Below are 24,592 nucleotides of genomic sequence, written 5' to 3'. Positions count from 1 at the left end.
TGATGATATTTTGAAATCGTTTTTCTGCTGGGCATTTTCGCATTGAGCAGACACATGATCGGGATTTTTTATGTTGGAGATACATTCACAAGGAGTGGGTAGTGTGATCACTGTGATGTAATACAAAGTCAAATAACTTTTGCCAAATCTAAAATTCTCGTTGAATTTTTTGAACAAGAAGTTTATGGTTTTTTATGACCCTATTTGATGGCGATGATATCATGCATACAGCACGCGAGAGAGAGACCATGAATGATATTCTTTCGTTATAATGGCAATGCATACATACTTAACAAAGAGAGTGTGAGACATACTGGCATAGATGACCTCTGTAGAATCAATATAATCAAAGATGTGGGAGCAACATGCTTACACCAAAACTGGAAAAAAGTGGAAATGCCATTAATATGCTTGAAATAACCTAGCATAGAAGCTACACTAGATATGAACAATATGTACAGAACCAGATCCTGAATAACAATTTGGTTAAACCACCCTACCAACCACTTAAATTACCCTGTTCATTACAAGATACCTAGCCTGAACCAAATTGTGAACACCCAATCAAAGGAAAGCAATAGAGGAGATGATGCTGATCAAGAAGTAAAAATCAGCAGCCGAATTCACCAATGAAAGAATCAGGTGAGAAAAAGCACAGTACATGTAGAGAACGCCTAGTCCCAGTCATGACCTGAAACATAATCCAATCCAGTTTAGATTATTGTAACTGAAAAAAAGGGTCATGGAATACCAGAAAGAGAACGCACTCCCACCTTTTAATGTTCAGAAGTAACTATAACTTAACATGGGAGGGTTAGTTCTCAGATTCTCAACCCAGAACCAAAAACTTGATCATTGCTTGCAAATACCTTGTCAGTGGAATAGGACAGTACTCATGACCTGAAATATAATGCAATCCAGTTAGATTATTGTAAATGAACACAGAGGTCATGGACTACCAGCAAGAGAACACACTCCAACTTTTTAATATTCAGAAATAACATTACATGGGAGGGTTAGTTCTCAGATCCTCAACCCAAAACCAAAACTTGACCATTACATACAAACCCAACTAATCCATGTACAAAATTGGTTTTATCTCTTTTAGCTAAGTTTTGACAATTTTCTCTTGCAATTCATGAAAGTAGAAATAAGTAAAATATAACACATGTTGAAGAGGATAATTTCAATCCTATTGACCAGAAACCTTAAAGCCACACACTAAAAAGAAGAAAAATGAATGTTTCCACCTTATAGTCATCAAGAAATTTAAGCCTGTAATATGATTCAATAAATTCAAACTATATAGGTTGATAAATATACAACTTTCTATGCAATATATATACATAGGGATCGAGGCTGGGCCTATCCACCAAATGTTTAAAGTTTGAACCTAGAGCCAAAATTAATCAGATTTGTTGTTTGAAATTGGAACCAATCCATAGGACTCTGAAAACCAGGTAAACCTGATGCAAAGAGATCTGTTGGGCCAGTTCTCAGGTTGCTTATATCCTAGTTTTTTGTAGTACCAGCAAAAATAAAAGTTGTGCTGAATACATAATGGAGGATAACAGAAGTTTAGAATGACTTGAGATCAAAATACCTCTGAATACATCTCAGTTAGACTTTTTCCCAGTAAGAATACGAGATATCTGGAGACCCCTGCTGAACGCTTCATTGAACAGGATCCTAGTCTGCATTGACTGAAATCCAGGCAACCAGGACAGCAGTGCCACAGGAGCCATAACAGTTACTCCAATAAGCAAATCATACAGTCGAGCCAACGAAACCACAGTATCCCACACCACAGTGGACTGCAGAAAAGGTCTAAGCACCTGGGCTATTAAAATTATACCCCAGCCGGTAGGGATAAATGCCAAGAGACTTGAGACAATATCAAGAAATTTGAATTTAGTGAACTCCAGCAGCAAAATGATTACAAGTACTAAAACGATTATGACAAGAAGCTGAACTAGCCGGTAGTAGATATGCTCCTTCGCTGCATATTTGTCCTGAGCATATGCTATGATAATATAAATCCCAACAGCCACTACCATGTATATCCAAGATAGCAAGTAAACAGCTATACTGGTATTTCCACCGGTAATACCCAGTTGATACACAACACCATACTGGAAGAAGAAGAAACGAAGATCGAGAATAATCTCCAACAGCTTTCCCCAGAGACCAGTTGTTCTAAGATGGTCCTGTTCCTCATACCACCATGTTTCCCAGCTCTGTTCAGCTTTTGTAAACACCCCCCCAGTATACCATAACCAATTCATGAAATTATCAAAGTCATATACAGTTTTCAGCCAATCAAATCCAGAAGGGTTAAACACAAAGGGAGCCATTATCCATGACACTACGAGAAACCAGCTTGAGATCGTCATGGCAATGTAAACAAAAGTACCCGAAGCCACAGAGCTATGGGCAGCATACACTATTAAAATAATCCCAAGCTCAACTGCCTTCACAAAATGGCTTCGAGAGTAGAGTCGATAATTCTCGGCAAAGCTCATGTGTTGGACCACAAAGCCACGCCCAGTTGCTCGGTACTTCGCACCCCCATGAAGAATAGTACGGCCAAAGAAATGGCTACGAGTTCCCATTGAGAATGTGAAGAAAACTGATGCAAGCTGCAACTGCATTGTTAAGAAATCCCAAACTGCTGTAAGGAACCCCTGTTCAAGAGAGTTTTCAACAATCATTGGAAGGGCAGTGAAGAGACCTAGCTGGATAATAAACTGTTGATTCAAGATAACACCAAGTGCTGTATTGTTGTTGCTTGTTTTTTTCTCAACACCACTGAGAGCAAAAAAAAGGCGACCCCACAAGAATGCATAAACAGTCAGTACCACCATCAACGTGTTAAAGTAGAACCCCACTGTTGAGTAGAAAAATGAGAGCATTCGAAAGAAGTCCAATCTATGACCCAAGCGGTACACATCTCTGCTCAAAACCTGCTCCCCGTTGCCACTGGCAACCTTGGCCTCAAACATGGAGATCTGATTCAACCCCACATCCCTCCCCTTGCCCACCTGTATATATTCATGGTGAGTCACATTGCCCCCTCGCAGTGTGCAATTGTAGCCAGCAAATATGTCTTCACTGATATTGATCACTTTAGAAGCCTTGCTGATTCCACCCCGAGGCAAGAACCAGAACCTGTCAAACACATCTGGGTGACCATAGTGCATTCGCACTTTCAAAGGGTTTGCCAGAACACGCTGGTTCAAGGTCACAAAACTCATCTCCTGAGCAGACATGAACCAAGCAAGAGACGACACAGAACCAGTGAAGATATTCTCACGGACACCCAAGATAGTCGGCTTCCTAATACCATAAAAGTTCTTGAATTCCTCCAACAAATTCCGCATTTTGAGTGCCTCCTCAAAATAATTGTCTTGGTTCATGTCAATGGTCTGAACTGCATCACCCCTGGTAAAGATTATGGCATGGTTCTGATTTTCAGGTTTGCCTTCACCAAGCTTCAACGGACCAGGCAACCTGATCCGATAGACCTCAACCTCCCTTTGCATGTGCTGATCATATTTAACAAGGACAGAGTAATACTCAACCTCATCCCTTCCCAAGTGAACCTCATCAACATAGGCAACTCGAAGGGCCTCATTGTTCTTCATCAGATTTAAGATCTCCTCAGCACGGTGGTCTCCCTTCGCCTTCTGTTGCCCATATACTTGGCAGGTAACCACGTATGTGAACTTCAACAAAGCAATCCCATGTTCATGCCCCTTGAATAAAAAACTAACACTGCTACTTGTTCTTCCGAGTTTCCATGAAGATGGTTGCATACCTGACTGTATACCATCCAAACCGCTGTTTTGCATCATCAAAACATGAGAGGCAATTTGCTGTGATCCATCCCTTATGTCCATCTCAGATGCAGAATCAAGAAAGGCAAGCATCTTAAGGGCCCTATAGTAGTACATCATTCCTCTTACAGTGCGGGATAATGTCTGGCCTCTATACGACGCCCAAATACGGAGATCCCTTGCCTTTGTAGTAAAAATTTCCTCATCATTTTCCATGCCCTCTCTGTACATCCGTTCCAGAAAATTCTTCCACTCATCTTCATAAATCTTCTGCAGGTAAAACAGGGTGGAAATGCCATCCTCATTCTCACTTCGAAGAGCTTCTTTACCATACAACACTTCCTCATCATAGTATGGAGTCAGTACGCTGAAAGCCATCATTTTTTCAACATAGGGAGCACGAGGCATGTTCATAAAAAGTGAATTGCTAAAGAAAGCAATACGCTTTCTTGCCTCAATATTAATTGGGACATTGTGCATCGAGTCTCTAGAAGTGAGAATTGTATGCAGACGTCGCAGATGCCTAAAAAAAGCTGCGTCCTCATCATCAGGAAACATGATTGCATTTTCAAAAAGCAACCCTTCTTCAGTGGCTGGACTAAGAGTTGCCAGGCCTTCCTGCCTCAAGATTTCAATGGACTTCTTCACCTTTGGGAATTCACGAACAGAGAGTTCGTATAGGGCCTGCAATACATTCACTGCGTTACTCATATCTTTCTTTCGTTCCAGCAGAAGGTCGATAAGAGAAATCAACTTAGCATGAATTTGCGGAAGCAGAGACATCTTGTATGTAGCTGTGAAGTTCTCGCTCTGAATACATTGATCTATAACCTTGAAAAAATTTGCAACAATGGTGTTTTCTTCGGTGCGGTATTTAACAACCATGAGAAGCAGATACTTGATGCTGTCATAAGCTTCAATGATAGCACACCGTCGATACTCACTCTTGCATATCCTCAACCAAAGCAACCGGTCATGTTCCTCTGCCAGCTCTTTAACCTGACTTAGAGCAAGCAACAGTTCATTGCAGAGGAGGAAACAAGGCCACCGAATAACCCTAATGTTCCAACAATTAGGTGGCAGTTCCAAGAGCTCAAGTTCTTGATCGCTGATGAGATCTTCCTCCCTGAAAGTTGTCATGATTTCATTCCATATCAAGGCAAACCTGGTAGCTTCTACTTGGCTTGACTCGGTCTTCTTGTAGGCTTGACCCAGTCCATATCTCAATTTCAGTCTGTGGATGGCATCACGGAACTTTTTCACCATTGTCACCTCAGGACCTAACGACTGCTCCTCTGGCATAAGATTAAATTGCAACGCACTAGCAAAGAATTGAAACCTAAGCCTTAGCTGTCTGATATTCCGGATCTCACCCAAATGGGAAAACAGTCCAATTGCTGCACCAACAAAGGATGAGTAAATGGCATACCATATTTGCAGATCCATCAGGTAAATCAACACAACAGGAACCCACAGAAAAACAACTGCTATTCTATTTGCACTATTAAAAAACACATGCATAGAGTACTTGACATCCCCATCCCTAAGGTCCAAGAGAGTCTTTGTCGGGGAAACAAGAGGCTTGATCTGAAGGAAATAACTGAATGTGAATTTTGAAGCCAGTACTGCAATCCAGAACATTGTATACTTGACATTATTGATAAGCCCTTCCCTCAGACCACGGCCCACAAAAATCCGGGTATGAAACCACCATGTAAATAAGTAGAGTATACTCCAATCTAACTCCTCAAGAAAGTTCCTAACCCACGGAACAATAAAGAGTACCAATGCCAGCAATTCTGGGATGACAAAAACAAGTGCAGTCCAAAGAAAAACAGTAATCCTCTGATTGGCCTCATACGACCACCTCCCATCAGAATTCTTCTGAGCCCAAATCCTCGCATAAAACACAGAAAACACAATAGTCCATGTCACGGCAACCACACCCTTTAGCACCATCCGAACCCCAAGCCACATTGTCTCCCTCGAAACCAAACTGTACTGAGTCCCAGCATCAAGCACTGCTTGAAGAAGGCGAAGGCCACCCCAAGTAATAAAGACAGTCAGCAACTGCACCTGAATGTCCCGCTTTTCCAATGCCTGCCACGGATACTCCTTGCCCTGCCAAGCAACAATAATAGAAGCCTGCAAAAACAGGATCAACAACAACCAGAGCTTATCAAAGCTCCGAAACACATTCCAAAACGACCTTTGCTCCACAAACCCCGTCTTCCCAACCCTCCTTCTCTTCGGGGTTGTGGCGAAAAAATTACTCTCAAAATTAATAGGCCATTTCAGCCTCTGGAAACACCTCCGAGACCAAAAATACTCATTGATATCATCGTAATTACGCCAAGCAGAGTGTGGTGCAGTACCATTTCTACTACTCTCAACCTCAGTCTTAATAGTCTGGTAAATGGGCATAATCACACTCTTCAAAAACGCACAGTCCCCAGAAACTGAGGGCAAAAAGGCCCGACCCGTTTCCGGGTCGATATACTCATCGAGAACATGGTTAAGCTCCATAGCCATCATATGGTAAATATAACAAACACATTCAGGAGCGAATCTAAGGTTACCGGACTCACCCCAAACCAGCAGATAGAGCGCCACGTAGAGCAACTCCCGGCGAACATCGTCGCCGGCGCCGCGGCGTTTCGAGACTATAATGTTCGATCTCCGTCCGAGGTAGGAGCACCAGGAGGTGTAGTTGTGAAGCAGTTTCCGGCGAAACCTCCGGAGAACGCTGGGCTCGAGCGAGTCCACGAGGTTCGGGGGAGGTTGGAGCCGCATTTGGGAGTTGGCGAGGTGGAGGACCAAGTGCTCGCGCTGGTTCCGAACGTTGTCGTTTTGGAACCCGAAGAAGAGTCCGAGCCAGTCCATTAAGTCGTAGTTTGGGTTCCAGGGAACAAACGGCGGCTTCCGGAGGTCCCCGACGGCGCGTAAGGCGGCCGCGGCGGCGCGAACCTCGGGGTAGCGGAGGGAGGGGTGGTCGGTGAGGAGGTTGTGAATGGGGATTATGTTGTAGATCTCTTGCATTGGAGGCGGCGCGTGGAGTGGCCCACGGCCGCGCGTGGGCTGGGCACGCTGCCGAAGATTCATAACTTCTTTGTATTTTCTCAAAACGTTTCCGTTTCTGGTACTGTTTGAGTGTGTGTTTTCATTTTTGGGTTTTGGTGTTGGGCCTGTTGGCTGGGCAAGAGTGAAAATGTGCTGGGTTTAGGGCTTTATACTTTTATAGGTAGCGTAGGCGTACACGCGTGCTGTGGTATGTTGGGATTGGATAAGAAGAAGAGACGAAAGCGCATAAGGTTAATGGTTTATCAATTTATCCGAATGGAAACTGTGGATGATGTGAAGTTGGGCCACGCGCCAGGGGCCGACTTGCGGAGCACGATCATGGAGTTATCTGTCACGGTCTGGTGGGAACTGGGAAGTGCGCGCCCAGTTGGGGCCTGGTGGGTTCCACACCACTGAGTAAGGAAATCGGAGCAAGGACGCAAGTCACGCAACGACGCAGCAGCCCCAGCCCATGTTCCGTGTTTCAATGTTCTTTGAAACGACAGCGTTTGTTATAGATTTTGAAATTCAGATTTTCTGAACTACCTTCCTTTCGACTTTTTATTTTAGTAGATCATTTTATAGTTCAATACTTCAATGTACTCTCACGTTCGGAATCATTTTTAAAAATTAACTTTTAAAAATATCTCTGCATAATTAACAAGATATAAAAAAGGAGTAAAAAATGGTGAGTCTAATTGTTACATAAACAGATATTTTTATTTTAGTTGATTTTTTTGTAAAAATAATTTTTAAATGATAAATCTAAAAAGTAAACAGTTTCAGTCCTTAACTATACTATAAAATGAAAAAAGAAAAAAAAGTAGCTAGCATCCTTCTTTTAAAAATATCCCTTTTTTTTTTAAAGGTTGAAGAATATCCCAGTGTCATGGCCAAACAAAAGAAGAATATCCCAGTGGTATCACTTACGACTGTAGCATTTTTTTATTGGTTTGGTCCATAATAAAAACATTTTTGTTTTTTTGTGAAAGGAAAAAACCATTTTAGTATTAGTTAACTATGATTGGGGTTGTGGAGCAGAAAAGTAACCATAATCACCACATACTTTATTATGTTTTTTATTTTTTTTATTTTTTTGGTTTTATAATTTTTTTTATGTTTTAAGATAGTAAAGTGTTTTTTTATTTATTAAATTTTATTTTAATAATTATATCCTCATTTATTATGTTTTTTTTATAAAACATGAATAAAAAATAATTTAATTTTTTGTGAAGGCTGTAAAGCTGTAACACAAACTCTTCTCTGACTTTATGATATTAAAGATAAAGTGGCATTTTTTACCTTTTTTTTTTTTTTTAAGCATAAAGTGGGTTTCCCATGCCTCTTTGTTCCTTTTGTCCATTTTCTCACGTGGTTTTTTGGCTTCTAGGTATGTGGCTTTTGGAATTTTGTAGTCCGGAAAAAGGGATGCAGTTTTGGCGTGGTGGGGACGTGGGGTATACTTATAAAGTCTAAAAATGCAGAGAATCTCTTGCTCCAGTTCAAACTTCAAAATAACATTATTAATGCTTCTAAAAACAAAAAAATTATTAATATTGAATTTTCCAAAAATAAAAATAAGTGCTCATTATCACATGGTCAGTTCAGGCCAGCCCCACTGCACTTTATGGCCCAATAAGATGAATCTCAAAAGACTATTCAAAGAAGACCAGCACATTAAACCCTCATTCCTCAAACAGTCAAACGTCTTATTAATAGCTCCTTATTATCTTGGGAATAACAATTAAACAATGATATTAATGGCCTTATTTAGCCATAAAGAGTTATTAACATTCCAACGGGTACGTGACATTTTTTATTGAATTTATTTTTCCAGAAAGGAACTTAAACATAATTACAAGGTACCTCCTCACCCACTATGCATGTCCATGCATTTAATAACACAATAAATTGCATGATTTCTTAAAAGATTATCATGCGTATCTATCAAAGATTTTCTAGTGCATGTCCACAAATTAAAATTCATTACTTATGTCGCATAAAATTTAAGAAGGAAACTAAGGGGCTGTTTGATATCCTACTCAAATTTTTTTTTTTCAAAAATTAAGATTTTTTTTTTAATGTGAGTTTTCAAAATCAATTTTTAAAATTTGAAAATAATTTAAAATTTTAAAAATGATAACATCTAAGAAAAAAGGAAGTGTAAAAAAAAATTTGAGAAAAACGATGTTTTATCATTTTTAAAAAGAGACATGTTTTTAAATTTTTTTAAAAAATGGTCTACCAAACATGTTTTCTTGACTAAAACTTATTTTTTTATTTTTGAAAACAAAAAATAGTTTTTAAATATAATACCAAACAGGCCCTAAATATCTCATCTATTTTACATTTTTACATGAATGCTGATAAGGTTGGGTGTATAACCACATTTTGGGCTGTTTTTTGTGTTTTGGGTATATGTGTTTCAGCCTTTTTGTTTGGGCTTTTTTGTTTTCTTGTAATGTGAATTTTGCTTGGTATGGTTCAATTGTTTGGGGTTGTGGATATTAGGCTATGGAGTTTATTAATTTGGGCTTTGCCGTGAATTGAAGGCACATTCTTGGCTAATTTGAGTTCTCATTTGAACATTCACCAATTTTGTATGCGCAAGTTGGTTCCAAAAAGAATTTTTGATCCAACAATGGTGCAAAAGAGATTTACACAAGACCCTATTCCAAGCAAGAACAAGGGTCCAAGATGAGAGGGTGTTGGTGTCCGATATGATTGGTAACAAACAATAATAGGTTCCACACAATTTTATTAGAGCTCGACGTAGTCCGCTTTGCTTGGGAAAGAATCAACCGTTCCAAATATCCCTAATTCGGGTTGGAGGCTTGGAGCCAATGCCATTTATCACCAGTAATCCAGACATGAACAAGAGCCATCTCTGAAGTGGTGGAAACGAAGCTTATCCCGAACAATAATTTCTCTTTTGGTAACAACTGAGATAAACTTAATTGCTGAATGGCAGTCCTCACACATTCTAAGGTTCTTTACAATCGTAATGCCCACACCATCCTTAGTTTTCAATAGCCCAAATGCAATTGCAAGCTTCTCGCTATGATATCTAAGGGCATACTCCCTCTCTTCTTCTTCCAATTCATGCATCACTGACTCAGGTGCGTGTGCATAGCCTGCTTCCCTGCACCGCGACATCAATTCATCTATATACTGATAAATTTCATTTGTCTCGGGGTGGGACTTGTCGCCCATGCTAAACAAGTAGGTTTTCTGATTCACATCTATTGTACTATATCCAACTTGTTTCCTCAAGCTTCTTCCTATCATCAAGTTTCTAACCATTTCCACTCGATCCATTCGACCTGCCAATGCATATATATTCGAAAGCATTACATAATGGCCTGGATTTTCAGGCTCAACCTCCAAAAGATGCTCAGCAACAATTACTCCAAGGTCGAAATTCTTATGCATCTTGCAAGCACCAAGCATAGCAGTCCAAACAGCTGGGGCTGCTTCCCCAGGTTTCAGCTCTTTAATAAACTGATATGCTTCGCTGAGAAGCCCAGCACGCCCAAGCATATCAACCAGGCAATTATGGTGCTCCACTTCTGGCACTAAGCCATACTCTTGCCTCATGCTTGCATATGCCTGCCGCCCTTCTTGAACTAGCCCTGCATGAGCACACGCTGCCAAGACTGCCACGAATGTGACAGTGTTAGGACCAGGACCATGAGCTCTCATTCGGCGAAAGAGTTCCATAGCTTGACTACCATAGCCATTCATTGCATATCCTGAAATCATAGCCGTCCAAGCAATGACATTCCGTTCTTTCATCGAATCAAAAACTTCTCGTGCTTTACTCACATTGCCACATCTAGCATACATGTTCATTAGTGAAGTGCCTAGAACTACATTCACTTGAAGACCATTATTAATAACATCACGATGCACCGAACAACCTAAACCAAGAGCTCCCATCTGAGAACAGGCCGCCAAAACACTCACGAATGTTGTCGAATCAGGTTCAACACCCAATTCCCGCATCTGATTGAACACCTCAATCGCTTCTCGCGAAAACCCGTTTTGCTCGTAGCCTGAAATCATCGAATTCCAAGCTACAACCGACCTCTCCGGCATTTTATCAAACACGTTCCGAGCAACACCCAAATCACCAGACTTGGAATACAAGGTGACAAGAGCCGCCTGAACAAATGAATCCGAGCCAAACCCACCTACCAATACATGCGAATGAACACCCCTACCGAGTTTCAGAGCCGAAAGATCGGCGCACGCTTTAATCACAGACGTAAAGGTGTAACTGGACGGCGGAATACGAAAACCAAGCATGCTGTGGTAGAAGAAAACAGTGTGTTGAGGGAAGCCGAACTTGGAAGAGACTTTGATGATGGAATTGAAAAGGAAGGAGTCGGGGTTTGGAACAGAGAGGAAGAGCCTGTGAGTGTAGAAAATTGAGCCGGCTTCGCAAGCCAGGGTGATGAGCTTGGTGAGGAGGGCTCGGCTGCGGTGAGAGCCCGAGACAACGATTTGGGCGTGGACCTGTTGGAGGGGTATGATATGCGGACCGGCTTGGAGAAGAGCTTGGTAGACTGGAGACTTCGGGGGCTGGTGTTGGAGCTGTTTGGCTTCCATGAAAATAGAGGAGAAATTTGGGGCTCAAGTCCTGAGCTTTGATTCTGCTAAGCAGCAATGGCGGCCTTTTTTTCTCGCCACGTGGCCAGTCGCGGGAGTTCAACTGACTAAAACGCACCGTTTTACAGCCATCACAAATTTACAGTTCGCGCCGAGAGATCAGATTCTCCAAACACGCGCACACTCTCACTGCAACCTCACGCGCCACCGCCCGCAGAAAACCCAACCTTGACCGCCGCTGAACCATGAGGACCTCGTCTTCCTCATCCTCTGTCTCCGACGGTACCACCAGTTCATGGGTCTCGCACGGGCTTCTGGCCGGAGCGGCTGTAGCGGCAGTGACCGTAGCATACACGGTGATATCCAGACGCCGATCGGCAAGGTTTCGGAGCCAAGTGTTGGGGATCATACCGGTTCGTTTCGCTTCCTCCAGATTCCCAGGCAAACCTCTGGTTCCAATCCTCGGCAAACCCATGATTCAGGTGGTTATAAATTAGAATCATATTTTTTATGTTGAATATTTGTTTGTATTAATTCGGAATCTCTTGGATTATTTGTTTTTCCATAATATGAATTGTGGAATCATATTTCTTAGATTAATCATTTCAGAGGTTGTTTGATTGGGTGGTGGACACTAATTGGAATTTGGGGCATCAAATCTTTAGCTTTTTATGTGTTTGAACTTTTAACAATGAGAAGTTAGAATGGAGGAAAACTGTTGATATTGAATGGTTGGTAATCAAAGATTAGATTATTGTATTTTTGCTCAGGTGCATGCTTTGATAGTCTTGACAAGAAATTGATCGACAGCACGGTTTGCAAATTACAACCCTGTTTGCATAGCAGTTTGTCTAGTGGAAAAGTGAACTTGTTAAGATCTAAGAATTAAAAGTTTGTTTATATGTCATCCGTGGTGTTTGTATGGTAGAATTTTCCTTTTGCATAAATATTTTTAGTTGCTTCTGCATTTTGGGTGCGAATTCTTTAATGGTTAGACTTTTGGCCCTAGATATGAGCAAGCATTCTTGCATTATCACTCCCCATTGAATCTTGTTGAATCCTTCTGGTCCTGTTCAGCAAAATGGCTTTTCTAAACCAATACAAATGTGAGTGATGTTTAGCAAAATGGCTATAATGTGAGTGATCTCAAAGAGGGGGAAAAACATCATGTTATTCTCAATGTGAAATTCAGCTTACTATTTACTCCTTTTAAACAAACGATATTTGGTAAGGTGGAACATGCTTACATTTGTAGTTGTGATGATGATCCATGATTAAGTTATTTTTTTCTTTGCTCTTGGCTTTTTGCTTGTATTTTGTATTTCCTGTGCTATCATATTTGGTTTACACCGGGGCAGATGCTACCATCATTTGCTTAACTATTTTATTGTGCTTTCTAGAGGACATGGGAAAGAGCAAAACTTGCAACCACGCTAGACCAACTTGGTACGTCCAGCAATCAAGCTCAACGCATGTATATATTTCGTTGTCAAGATGATTGGCTCTATATTATTAGAAAATAAATCCTTCATGGAGGTGATATTTGCTACCACAGATTTGAAATTTTCATCATTATAGTGTTGTCTAATTTCATATTTGACTCTATCTCATTTGAGAGAGAGGCAGTGTCAAACTAGGATAGCTAACGATAATAATTTGCCATAAGATGGTGTTGCAGTCACTAATTGCGTTTTAATTGCAAATTCAGCATGTCTCATGCATGCAGCCAAAGCTACCAATATTTGATTTCTTTCATCTGTTATTTTAAGTATTGCCTCTGCCTTGAATCATGGGTGGCATTGGGCTTCTGAATGAGATAGAGATTAAATCAAAGAATGATTATGAAATTCTCTCTCTCTATCTCTCTGAGACACACACACACATGCAGACACTATGAGTATATGTATCTTTAGCCTAAATTATTAAATTTTCTCTTGTACTAGTTGTGGCTACGGATGATAAGAAAATAGCAGAATGCTGTTTAGGATTTGGAGCTGATGTAATAATGACATCAGAAACTTGCAGAAATGGTAAGCGTCCTGGCTTTACATTATTTCTATTTTACTAATTATCAGAAAACCTGAATTAACTTTGAAGTTTCTGTAAATGTCTGATCTGAAGGAACTGAACGCTGCAATGAGGCGCTCCAAAAATTTCAAAAGAAATTTGACATCATTGTTAACATTCAGGGGGATGAGCCTCTAATAGAACCCGAGATAATAGATGGGGTTGTCAAGGCCCTGCAGGTAAGTTATTTTCCTCTTATGTTGTTACCCTCTTTGCTCCTTCAAGATGAATTAAATCACAATGTTTAAAATCATTATTGATATTCTTTCTTTTCTCCTCTCATGAGAATCAACTAGTCGAAACTATTATGTAGGTAGATATTTTATTCCTTACTTTAAGTTCATTTGTTTTTTCTCCCTTAATGTTTGTTGAATTTGATCATCTTTTTCCTTTTTGTTTGATTACTGTTAGGTTGCTCCTGATGCTGTATTCAGCACTGCAGTTACTTCTTTGAAACCTGAAGATGCATCCGATCCAAATCGAGTGAAATGCGTGGTGGACAATCATGGTTATGCAATATATTTTTCAAGGGGCTTGATCCCATACAACAAGTGAGTTTTACTGTAGAGATATTAGTAAATTTTCAATACAGCATAACACCCTCAGCTACTTGATATAATGCATGGTGTTTGCGTACACAAAACAGGTCAGGCAAGGTCAACCCACGTTTTCCATACTTGCTTCATCTTGGTATCCAGGTATTAAGATATCTGTATGTTACAGCACTATGTGAGCCTTAATATATCAATATATCTGTACGTGATTGTCAACCAATATTGTCATTCCTGTGTCTTGCCAGAGCTATGATGCAAAGTTCTTAAGCATATATCAGGAGCTTGCACCTACTCCGTTACAACTAGAAGAAGATTTGGAGCAGCTTAAAGTCCTTGAGAATGGATATAAGATGAAGGTATTCACATGATTACCCTAAGCTGCCGGTTATAGTTTGTTTCTTAGTCATCTACACTTCCATGTAGTTGTTAAGTGATAATTGTTACTTGTAAGCCATTGCTCAAGGAATGTTGTAATTTTGTGTGTTTTCTCTCAGGTGATCAAGGTTGATCATGAAGCTCACGGTGTTGATACTCCAGAAGATGTAGAGAAGATAGAATCTTTAATGCGGGAAAGAAATTTGTCTTAGTTAATGAAATGAGAGAGAGAGAGAGAGAGAGAGAGAGAGAGAGAGAGAGAGAGAACAATGTTGAGGTTCATAATATTTCTGAAGATGTAAGTACTTCCTTGGGAAACTGCTTCATCCTTAATAATATTTCACGAAAATGCATGTTTGTCACTAATACAAGAAAGCCTGAAGCTTTTTCTGCAGTATCTAATGCATTGTCTTACCCATCTACCCTTCACAATCACAGGCTTGTCAACTTAGAAGTTGAAACCTTCATATTCTGGGAAACTTTTCATTTAGCTTCTGTCCAACTCTGTTGGAGTTGTATATGCTATATCTTGGATTGCAGGGTCGAGGTTGGCTTCTTTCTCATAACTCAGCAATCATACCAAAGTTTCAGTAAAGATAGACATGATCACTGTACATGTGGGCAGTCATGTTCAAGGATCGAATCATCGCTTCTCCTTTCTTGTTGAAATTGAACACAGATTCTACCATTATTGACATCAATGGCACGAAATCTGAACTGTCAACAACATTGTCAGGATATCAACAATGCATTTTTTATATTCAAACAGCATCACGAACCTTTCAGGGCCTAGCCCTAAAGCTGTGCAGATCAGTGCCCTCAAAATCGATTTGTGAGTGACAACTAAAACATGCTCACCCTGATACGTCAGAAAGATGTATGTTTTACGCTTTTCTTAAGTAACTTGTATCAACAAATATGTTTTATGATATCAAAGAAAAGATCTCACAGGTGTTAACAAGATTTCTTTCCAAGCCTCTCTCTGGCTGTTCCCCATAGTTTTCGTATGGGATAGGTTCCATTCACTTGAAAATTAGCAGGATCCTCTCTCCATGTTGTGTACTCCTTTGGAAATCTTTGCTTAGCATCCACTGCCTCCAAATTCTGAATGTGATTTAGTATGATACTAAAATGGAGAAAGAATTAATGATGTATGTGAAGCAGTGTTCTAAAAACTGACAAGTGAATTCACAACTCAAATGCATGGACTCCATCAAGTGCCAACTCAAGTCAAAACTCTATGGAATTATGTAAATCAACAGCGAATTAAAATATAAATCGAGAAGTAACACACAAGGAGACAGACCATTTTTCATGCCTTAAAGAAAAAACAAATAAGCCTCCTTCAGCGAATCAAGGAAAACGAGTGGCTCTTCCCTCCCTTGCCATATAATTTCAGCAGTGGACTGCATCAAACACCCACAATCAAAAATTGTTTCATAATTCAATACCATAACATAGTTCAGACTGATCTTTTAACCTTGGCCCGAGATATCGGGCTCGAGTAACACTGATCAAAATGCATATTTGCAATGGCTTTCCTGCACCTCTCTGCTTGCATCACTCCTGTCTCTGTCAGGACAGATAGGTTTGAGCTTCCCTGTACAACAAACACATCCAGCAACAAATTTAGAGGGTAAGCAGCTGAGTAATTATACAATGATCCTTAAGCAGCAAAAAGAAAACTGGGAATTGTCAAAAGGGAAATTTGATTGACATCAACTAGGAAAAAAGCGACGAACCTGAACTCTACCTTCTTCATTCCAAGAGCTAAAGCCATGCCTTACTAGAGTTACTTTCTTTGATGAAGAGATTGACTCATCAGTAAGTGATGTTGTTGCTCTTTTGAAGTCAAATGCACCACCAGACATAGGAGCATCATTCTCTAGTAAATCTTGAAACACATATATGCAAGTAATTTGTAAACATTTTGAATAAAGAGAAAGGCATGAACCCTTAAAATCTGATGGTTATATTATCATTCATTAAAAAAAAAAAAGTTCATCTCAAACTTTTAATTTAAACAATGAACCACGAGGAATCCATCATAGCATTCTGAAGTCTGAAACCCATCATTCTTTTCAAAAAAAAAAAAAATCCAATTTTTAATCCATCCAGAGGAACCTTTGAATGGGGAGTGGATAATAAATTAAAACAAATAAGAAAGAGAGAAAGAATTGGTAAATTTACCAAAGGTTAGGGGCACATCCGAGCTAGAACTTGAGCATTGAATTCCAAGTGAAACAGAAGAAAAAGTCTTGAGCTTGGGAGCTGTTCTGGAGTAAGATATGGAGGTTGGACATAAAGGAGTGCTCAAGCAAAGAACTCGGCAAGCCATCTTCTTTGACAGCTAGGGTTCCAAATGTTTGTTTGTGTGTCACTGAGTTCCACTTTACTTCCTAGTGGTTGTGGACCTGTGGTGATGGTTCTAGTGCCATCTCTAGAAACTTTAGTTGGTGGTCATTGTGCATCACAGATATCATCAAGTTGATCATGGCCGTCGGATTGGGGGTTCCGAGTAATCTTATTCAACGGTGGGAATTGATTGGACTGGTGTGCACTCCTTTTGGGTGGTGATCTTTCTCTCACTCTTTGTATTGTCGTATGGATATGCCTTAAGATTCGTTTAGATGCTTGATTCGATTACAGAATCTGCTTTGAATTGGATTATAGTATTGTTTAGTAAATGATAATTATAACATGAGTCAAAAAGACGAACTTCTGGCCTTTTCCAAGGGTAAGCATTGGCTTAATGCATGAAGATGAGCAGTGCTGGTTGTTCAAGGTGCAAGAGTTATTAGTCTGACTCACACGTAGTGGTTTGGAGCCAGAATTAATTCTTTGTCAATCTTTTCGGTGCTGATATTATGCTTATATTCTTAAAAGTTAAAACTATGTTGTCCTCGACTTTATTTAATCATCTTTTAATATAAGTCATAAATACTAAACCCAAGATTAACAACAAAAAATTCAGTAGAGGATCCTATTTCAGTGGCTTGAAGGGTGAAATTGCCTAATATTGAGGGCCATGTTAATATCATACATCACACCTGAGCCCATTCAATGAGACAAGTCACTAACATTTAACAATACTAGAAGTCTGAGCAAGTTACAGATGAAAGAGGTGGCAGTTGGTTTCCCTCAAATTCTGCATAGCACACAATAACTATGAAAAAGAGTATTCCCATCATTCCAAACAGACATTCTTCGACACAATCTTCAAATTAATGAGCTTTTCACTGGAATAACTAGAAACTTAATACTGAACATAAGCATATTACATTCAACTTTTCACAATGGAAAACAGATATGATGACAAAGTTCAAAAGAAAACAACAAAATCCAGGGTAGCTTGATACATATATTTATACCTGTCTAATAAATTAAGGTTTTACCACAAACAGAGGATTGAGAACAGTGTAAAGAGTATAGACAATAAGCAGAAAATATAATATTGCTGCAATGAGGCCAGCAATAAGAGCAGCAGTGACATGATTGCAAAACTTGGTGACTTGTCCACAAATGGGCAGCCAACCAGCATGAGTGTTCCCTTTCTTGCCCACCTGAGCTATTGCCAAGGCTGATGACACACTTGAAGTAAGTAGCAGAGCCACAACCTGCAGATAAACAAAGTACAAATTACAAAGCTTGATATGAAAAAAATTGAAAAATTTACTCAAAAATATGAAAAAATAATAATAATAGCTTAATTTCATTAATTAATTACCACATCTAATATGATAACCAAGCGCCAAAGAGAACCTTTGGAAGCAAGAAAGAGAAGCACAAGGTTGTATCCACTTGCAATTGCTTCCACAATCACAAAGTACCTTTAATCACCAATTGCAATCATTAGTTAATTAAAACAAGAAGAAGATGATTATATGAGGAAAATGGGTTATATACAAATTTCTGAGACTTACTTGAAAGCTGGTGAATTGCTGTATTTGGCCTTGAATGTTAAGTTCAAGACATGGGCAGAGTCATGGCTTGTAACCATTACAATGGCAGCAACCAGACTTGCAGCCAAGGCTGCTAGCCTAGGCATAAAAGTGAAGATGATCCTCCTGGTCTTAGTCATTATTATGAGTCAAATATTGAAGAGTGAAATTAAAGGGTCTAATAAAAGAAGGGTGTATATAGAGTGAGAGGTGTGGTGTGTTAGGAAGATAGATAGGGGGTGGGGCACTTGTTTTCTTTGTATGTCTTTAAAGCAAGAATGGTTTGGTTACCTATAATTAAGCAGAGCATCTAGCTATTGACAGCAAAACGAGCTTAAACATTTTACAGGGAAAATAAAGGGGCCCCACCCCCTTCTGAACCTGTACGGCTATTTCCAGATTTAACCACGTGGAGTTAATGGTCTCTAAGTAGTTTCATTGCATTACAGACAGATTGGAAACAATAGGACTACCTATATGAGAGTGGTTGAAGGTCAATTTCCAGAGAGAATGGCTAGACATTGTACAGTCATGAAAAACTTGTATGCACACATAGATACAGTCATGCAGTCATGATATACAAATTACAGAGGGACCATTTGATATTCATGCATATGACCCACACCCTTGTTATGTGATCGAATGTGCATGCACACCACATGATCGTCCTTATTTATGCATATTGATCATACGAGTGAGATCGGTAATAATTGACTATATAGTCTATATATGAACAATATTATTGTGAACTTATGATAAAGCTTTTTGCTAAGGATAGTGCATATATGTCATGCCATGTCATGTTTTTCAAATAAAGGAGCTACAAAACAAATTGAACCGGCATAAGTCATTTCATGTTTTTTTGTTACATTGGAGGGAATCGAATCATGAACCCTTAATTTTAACCTTTACCTAGACCTGGCAAAATTTATCACGACCCGTTAACACGACCCGGAACGACCCGCAAATTTGCGGGTTTGGGTTTGAGCTAATTGGGTCGTGTTCAAATCGTGTAGACCCGATAACAACCCGTTTAGATAACGGGTCGTGTTCGTGTCAACCCGCGAAACCCATTAAGACCCGTTAAGAATAAGGGCATTTAAGTCATTTTCTACACTTAACAAAAAGTCAAAATATCCTAAGTTGAAGTTCCTAACCGGCTAAATGGCTAACCCTAATCTAATTCACTTTCACACTTTCACTTTTTCACTCAGCCGCCTCACCCCTCAGTCCCTCACCTTATCTCTGCGAAATGCGTTAGCCTCCATCCATCAGCCTTAGCCTCCATCAGCCTTAGCCTCCATCCATCAGCCTCTTTGCCTCTCAGATTCTCTCCCTCAGCCTTAGCCTCATCAACCCAGCTGCCAACAATCAACATCTCTCTCTCTTTCTCTTCTCCCTCCCTCTGCGAAGACTGCGATCTTACTCTGCATTCTGCTGCTTCTGCAATCGACCTCTCTGCCTCCACCGACATCAGCCTTAGCCTCCATCCATCACCGATCTCTCCCTTAGCCTTAGCCTCCATCCATCACCGATCTCTCCCTCAGCCTTAGCCTCCATCCATCAGCCTCTTTGCCTCTTAGATTCTCTCACTCAGCCTTAGCCTCATCAACCCAGCTGCCAACAATCAACATCTCTCTCTCTTTCTCTTCTCCCTCCCTCTGCGAAGACTGCGATCTTACTCTGCATTCTGCTGCTTCTGCAATCGACCTCTCTGCCTCCACCGACATCGATCCAGCTGGCGCTGCCATCTCTCTCTTTCTCTTGTCCCTCCCTCTGCGATCTCACTCTACAAGTCTGCAATCGAACCTTAGTCAGTTAGTCTTTGCGATCTCACACAGAGTCTCTCTCTCTCTCCCTCTCGAGTCTCGACCCTCAGCCTCCATCGACCCTCAGCTCGACTCAAAGCCTCAAAGCCTCAAAGGTACTCCGATTTCCGAAACCCTCTTTTTTGTTTGATATTTTATATTTTATATTTTCTAATGATGAGATGATTATTTTTAATTTGTATTTGTACTCTGAAACCCTAAGAAATGTTCAAATCAAACTTTTTTCGAGTTCATTTTTGGAGTTTTAATTTTTAACGATTTTGAAAATAGAGTTATTTTCTTTGTGTAATTTGTATGGAGAGTATGAACATTATCTACTATTGGGAATATTACCTAGCTTATGATGAATATATTTATATGCAGAGCAGAGTTTATATATAAGCATTTCAATATTTGAATGGAATTGATTGGTGTATTTCTAGCTAGCCACCTGGTTTTTACTAGTTCAATATTTGATGGAATTTGTTAATCTGGCTCTTTGTTTTTATATATAACTAGCTTATTAAATGTTCAATGCAGATGAATCCTAGTCCTACAAGTAATATTGTTGAGGAGTCTGGTAAAGTTTCAGTGAGAAACAATGTGGGTCAAAGTGCTGAACATGTAGAAGATACAGCAGATAAAAGCCCTACAAAGAAAAGGGCAAGAGGCATGGCAGTAGGTAAGCGTAAATTAAGATCTCATGCTTGGACTTTGTTTGAACCATTGCCTATGGAACCAGATAAAAAGAAGCGTGCTAAATGTAGACAATGTGGTGTGATATATATATATGTGATAGTCAATGTGGGACGGGTAATATGTTGAGTCACATGAAAAATTGTCCTAAGAAAACACATGGTGATTTGCAGCAATTAATGTTATCACAGTCTGGATTGCGTTCCCCAAAATTTGATCACGAGAAATTTAGAGATTTATTGATAGAAGCAATTATCAAACATGATTTACCTTTTAGCTTTGTTGAATATGAGGGCATTAGAGCTTTATTTGCATATATATCTCCTGATATCAAGCTGCCTTGTAGAAATACTGTTAAGGCATGTGTTTTAAGGATGTTCAAAAGGGAAAAACTTAAACTTGGTAATTTGTTAAGTATGGTTCCAGGAAGGATTTGCTTAACATCTGATTTATGGACCTCTTTGACCACTGATGGATACCTAACTCTTACAGCCCATTTTGTTGATCAAGAATGGAGATTGCATAAAAGGATTTTAAACTTTTGTCATATGCCCCCTCCACATACTGGTGTTGCTTTGTGTGAAAAAATTAATGCATTATTGACTGATTGGGGGATTGAGAAGAAATTATTTTCTATTACTTTGGATAATGCTTCTGCAAATGATTGTTTTGTTGATCATTTGAAAAATCAATTGAACTTTAGAGGTCTACTATTAATGAATGGTAAATTCTTTCATGTTCGCTGCTGTGCTCACATTTTAAACTTGATAGTTCAAGAGGGACTTAAAGAAATTGATCCCTCTGTTTTAAAAATTCGTGAATGTATCAAATACATAAGGGGTTCAGCTGGGAGGAAACAAAAGTTCTTTGAATGTGTTGCACAAGTAGGGATAGTAGGTAATAGGAGAGGCTTAAGACAAGATGTGCCTACTAGGTGGAACTCAACCTATACCATGCTTGACAGTGCACTTTTTTATCAGCGTGCTTTTATCAATCTAAGATTAAGTGATTCAAGTTTCATTTTTTGCCCTTCTACAGAAGAGTGGAATAAAATAGGAAAGATTTCAAAATTTTTGGGGTATTTTTATGAAGTTACTTGCTTATTTTCTGGAACAAAGTACCCCACATCAAATTTGTTCTTTCCTAAAGTGTTCATAATCCAACACAGTATCAAAACAGCCATGGAAGATAGGAATGATTTCATGAGAAGGCTGGGAACTTCTATGAACTTAAAGTTTGAAAAGTATTGGTCAGATTACAGTTTAATTCTTGCAATTGCAATTATTTTGGATCCTCGTTATAAATTGCAGTTTGTAGAATGGGCTTATACCAAGCTTTATGGTCAAGATTCTTATGAATTCAAACGTGTTAGTGACACCTTGTCTTCTCTTTTTGATTTGTACATGGAAAATTTGTCACATCTTGTTAATTCAAATCGTCCAAGGAATGAGACAGCTAGTCACACGGAAGATGGAGACACCATCTTTGAGGTAATTGCTGGTTTTTTTTATATAATTCATAATTGCTTGTTTGATAATTGTTTATCTTTTTTTATAAGTGCTTGTTTGATAATTTCATGTTTTTTATAATCCTTTGTAGGATTTTGATAATAGTTATAACAGTGGTGTAGCTTCAAGTACAAAAACTGAATTGGATAAGTATTTTGATGAAGAAAGGCTAGACAGAAAGCAAGAGTTAGATGTTCTTTCTTGGTGGCAAATGGAGCAATTTCGTTATCCTATTCTTTCTAATTTAGCTCGTGATGTGCTAACAATTCCTATTTCCACTGTTGCATCCGAATCAGCCTTTAGTATTGGTGGTAGAGTACTAGATCAATATCGCAGTTCATTATTGCCTGAAACTGTTCAAGCTTTGTTATGTACTCGAGATTGGATTTTTGGCAAGGGAGGTAAATTTTACATGCCATTATACTGTTATGTTCTTTTATTCTCATAAAGTTATATTTGTAATTAGTGTTTTTTTTTTGTGCTTAGTGTTTGATAAAGAACATGCTGACTTGGAAGTACTTAGTGAAGATGTTTTCAATTTGACCATTGAGGATAGTGGAAGCAGATCTGAACAGTGTTCTAATACCATTTCTGTTGATGATTGATGAAAGGTGCTGTATTTTTATTGTTGGAGCTGTAATTTATATGTATTTCTGTTTGCATTTGATTGCACAATATTAATGGAACTGACAATGTTGATATGGAAAAATATAGAAACATACATTATCATTAGTTTTTAGAAGAGCCACTCTGGCTCTCTATTTGAATCATTTAAATCTACTAGTTATAAATTCTTGTGGATATATATAATAGGGAAAGTAGTTATACACAGGCTCCCCATCATGGGTGTTGAGGATCATAATTCTCATTTTCTTTATAAAATAATCACATATATTCTTAGTTCTTATTATAGGGCACTGTAATTGTAAGTAAAACTATTAAAAGTTTGGTCTTTCGGGAGAGCTGATCAGCCTGATCTATATGAATGTTTTGTTCCCTTCTACTTATAGGCTATGTGAGCTTTGTTGCTGCTGTGAATAAGTTAGTTAAGATCTCTTTGATCTCATTCCAATCTTTTCTTCTAAAACTGGAAATTGTTATTAGGTGTCATTGTGATGTGTCAACATAATTTGCACCACCTCATTAAGACATTGTCTTGCTACGCAGCCACTAAATACTGTATTGTAATTCTTTTATGCTACTCTTCCTTGTCTAAAGAACCAAATGTCTTGCAGGTATCACTCCCTTTGTGTGGCAATGTGGCATTAATCATTAATTGAAGTTCTTGGTGTGGCAATGTGGAATTAATCATTAATTGAAGTGGTGTTCTGTTTATGGCTGGAAGATTGTGATAAATTTTGGGCTGTTTATTTTGGGGAGAATTAGAGAATTTTGGGCTGTTTTATTTTGGAACATTGTGATAAATTTTGGTTTTGGCTGTTTATTCATTTTGGAACATTGTATATATGTATTGAATTTTGTTTTGGGCTGTAATTTTTGGCTGTTACTTATTTTGGAATATTGCATAAATGGAATTTTGGGCTGTAATTTTTGTAAGTATTGTAAGATATATATTAATTGTAATTCAGTAATTTTGTTTAAAAAATATTAATTTTCTTAACGGGTAGAACGGGTCGTGTCGTGTTTATTCGTTTTAATTCGTGTCGTGTTCGTGTTGGGGGTTTTGTCACCCGTTACTTAATGGGTCGTGTCGTGTTAACCCGTTAAGCTTAACGGGTCGTGTCGTGTTTGACCCGAACCCGCAAAAAACGACCCGTTTGCCAGGTCTACCTTTACCCCACCCACCCTCACCAGTTGGGCTCAACGCATGTTTAATTTATTAATAGAGATAGTACATGCAAGTTGTTCTATATGATACATGTACATTCAATAATTAATACCTCTATTTTTTTTTGGTGAATAAAAACACTAGCTATTCCACTGCAGCGTAAGGCTGTAAATTAGCTCGATACAGCTCGAGTTTGTATCGAGTTCGGTTTAGACTTGTTTCAATTAAACTCAGCTCGTAAGAAAAACAAGCCAAGTTTGAACTTTGATATGCTCTGCTTGGAAAGCTTGTGAGTAGCTTATATTTTATATACTAGTGTTATAAATTATGAATGTTTAGATAAAATT

General features: G+C 39.0%; 5 protein-coding genes, 1 non-coding gene and 1 pseudogene across 7 annotated transcripts; 2 read left to right on the top strand and 5 right to left on the bottom strand.

Moving 5' to 3' along the window:
• Positions 1–304: 304 nt before the first annotated feature.
• Positions 305–7,013, bottom strand: GSL1 (glucan synthase-like 1). Its single transcript, XM_086237823.1, has 3 exons — positions 1,604–7,013; positions 774–900; positions 305–691 (listed from the first exon to the last, which is right to left on the bottom strand). The coding sequence occupies exon 1, from the start codon at positions 6,936–6,938 to the stop codon at positions 1,617–1,619; it is 5,322 nt and encodes a 1,773-aa protein (XP_086093949.1). The 5' UTR covers positions 6,939–7,013; the 3' UTR covers positions 305–691; positions 774–900; positions 1,604–1,616.
• LOC147296818 (small nucleolar RNA J33) lies at positions 3,888–3,967 on the bottom strand. Its single transcript, XR_015120150.1, has one exon. It is a non-coding gene; the product is annotated as a small nucleolar RNA J33 (small nucleolar RNA).
• Positions 7,014–9,550: 2,537 nt separating the features above from the next.
• LOC147296816 (Pentatricopeptide repeat (PPR) superfamily protein) lies at positions 9,551–11,513 on the bottom strand. Its single transcript, XM_086253289.1, has one exon. It carries the CDS (start codon positions 11,505–11,507, stop codon positions 9,750–9,752), a length of 1,758 nt encoding a protein of 585 aa, XP_086109415.1. The 5' UTR covers positions 11,508–11,513; the 3' UTR covers positions 9,551–9,749.
• A 198-nt stretch (positions 11,514–11,711) lies between these two features.
• Positions 11,712–14,741, top strand: LOC147296815 (3-deoxy-manno-octulosonate cytidylyltransferase, mitochondrial-like). Its single transcript, XM_086253301.1, has 8 exons — positions 11,712–11,989; positions 12,908–12,953; positions 13,451–13,537; positions 13,629–13,753; positions 13,986–14,125; positions 14,221–14,272; positions 14,374–14,484; positions 14,623–14,741. The coding sequence occupies exons 1-8, from the start codon at positions 11,753–11,755 to the stop codon at positions 14,713–14,715; spliced, it is 891 nt and encodes a 296-aa protein (XP_086109427.1). The 5' UTR covers positions 11,712–11,752; the 3' UTR covers positions 14,716–14,741.
• A 24-nt stretch (positions 14,742–14,765) lies between these two features.
• On the bottom strand, positions 14,766–17,033 carry LOC147296814 (putative 2-carboxy-D-arabinitol-1-phosphatase; annotated as a pseudogene). Its single transcript, XR_015123775.1, has 7 exons — positions 16,694–17,033; positions 16,246–16,397; positions 15,984–16,103; positions 15,810–15,909; positions 15,453–15,594; positions 15,283–15,362; positions 14,766–15,215 (listed from the first exon to the last, which is right to left on the bottom strand). The product of XR_015123775.1 is annotated as a putative 2-carboxy-D-arabinitol-1-phosphatase (transcript).
• An 853-nt stretch (positions 17,034–17,886) lies between these two features.
• On the bottom strand, positions 17,887–18,584 carry LOC147296813 (CASP-like protein 1C2). Its single transcript, XM_086230065.1, has 3 exons — positions 18,427–18,584; positions 18,231–18,333; positions 17,887–18,120 (listed from the first exon to the last, which is right to left on the bottom strand). Exons 1-3 carry the CDS (start codon positions 18,582–18,584, stop codon positions 17,887–17,889), a joined length of 495 nt encoding a protein of 164 aa, XP_086086191.1.
• Positions 18,585–21,257: 2,673 nt separating this feature from the next.
• On the top strand, positions 21,258–23,757 carry LOC147296812 (zinc finger BED domain-containing protein RICESLEEPER 2-like). Its single transcript, XM_086229693.1, has 4 exons — positions 21,258–22,438; positions 22,548–22,857; positions 22,943–23,067; positions 23,692–23,757. The coding sequence occupies exons 1-3, from the start codon at positions 21,323–21,325 to the stop codon at positions 23,059–23,061; spliced, it is 1,545 nt and encodes a 514-aa protein (XP_086085819.1). The 5' UTR covers positions 21,258–21,322; the 3' UTR covers positions 23,062–23,067; positions 23,692–23,757.
• Positions 23,758–24,592: the final 835 nt, after the last annotated feature.

Source organism: Dryas octopetala, chromosome 1, assembly GCF_963921425.1.
Source record: "Dryas octopetala chromosome 1, drDryOcto1.1, whole genome shotgun sequence".
In the NCBI taxonomy this organism is placed as follows: domain Eukaryota; kingdom Viridiplantae; phylum Streptophyta; class Magnoliopsida; order Rosales; family Rosaceae; genus Dryas; species Dryas octopetala.
Note: the sequence above shows the minus strand (reverse complement) of the source record. Positions and strands in the feature narration are given on the sequence as shown.

Coding starts and splice junctions, on each gene's coding strand:
- LOC147296816 (XM_086253289.1), bottom strand. CDS start 11,507: ATGGAAGCCAAACAGCTCCAACACCAGCCCCCGAAGTCTCCAGTCTAC.
- LOC147296815 (XM_086253301.1), top strand. CDS start 11,753: ATGAGGACCTCGTCTTCCTCATCCTCTGTCTCCGACGGTACCACCAGT. Junction 14,273..14,373: donor TGCTTCATCTTGGTATCCAG/GTATTAAGATAT, acceptor GTGTCTTGCCAG/AGCTATGATGCAAAGTTCTT. Junction 14,485..14,622: donor AGAATGGATATAAGATGAAG/GTATTCACATGA, acceptor GTTTTCTCTCAG/GTGATCAAGGTTGATCATGA.
- GSL1 (XM_086237823.1), bottom strand. CDS start 6,938: ATGAATCTTCGGCAGCGTGCCCAGCCCACGCGCGGCCGTGGGCCACTC.
- LOC147296812 (XM_086229693.1), top strand. CDS start 21,323: ATGTTCAAAAGGGAAAAACTTAAACTTGGTAATTTGTTAAGTATGGTT. Junction 22,439..22,547: donor ATGGAGACACCATCTTTGAG/GTAATTGCTGGT, acceptor AATCCTTTGTAG/GATTTTGATAATAGTTATAA. Junction 22,858..22,942: donor TTGGATTTTTGGCAAGGGAG/GTAAATTTTACA, acceptor TTTTGTGCTTAG/TGTTTGATAAAGAACATGCT.
- LOC147296813 (XM_086230065.1), bottom strand. CDS start 18,584: ATGACTAAGACCAGGAGGATCATCTTCACTTTTATGCCTAGGCTAGCA. Junction 18,334..18,426: donor AGCAATTCACCAGCTTTCAA/GTAAGTCTCAGA, acceptor TGGTGATTAAAG/GTACTTTGTGATTGTGGAAG. Junction 18,121..18,230: donor TGGTTATCATATTAGATGTG/GTAATTAATTAA, acceptor GTTTATCTGCAG/GTTGTGGCTCTGCTACTTAC.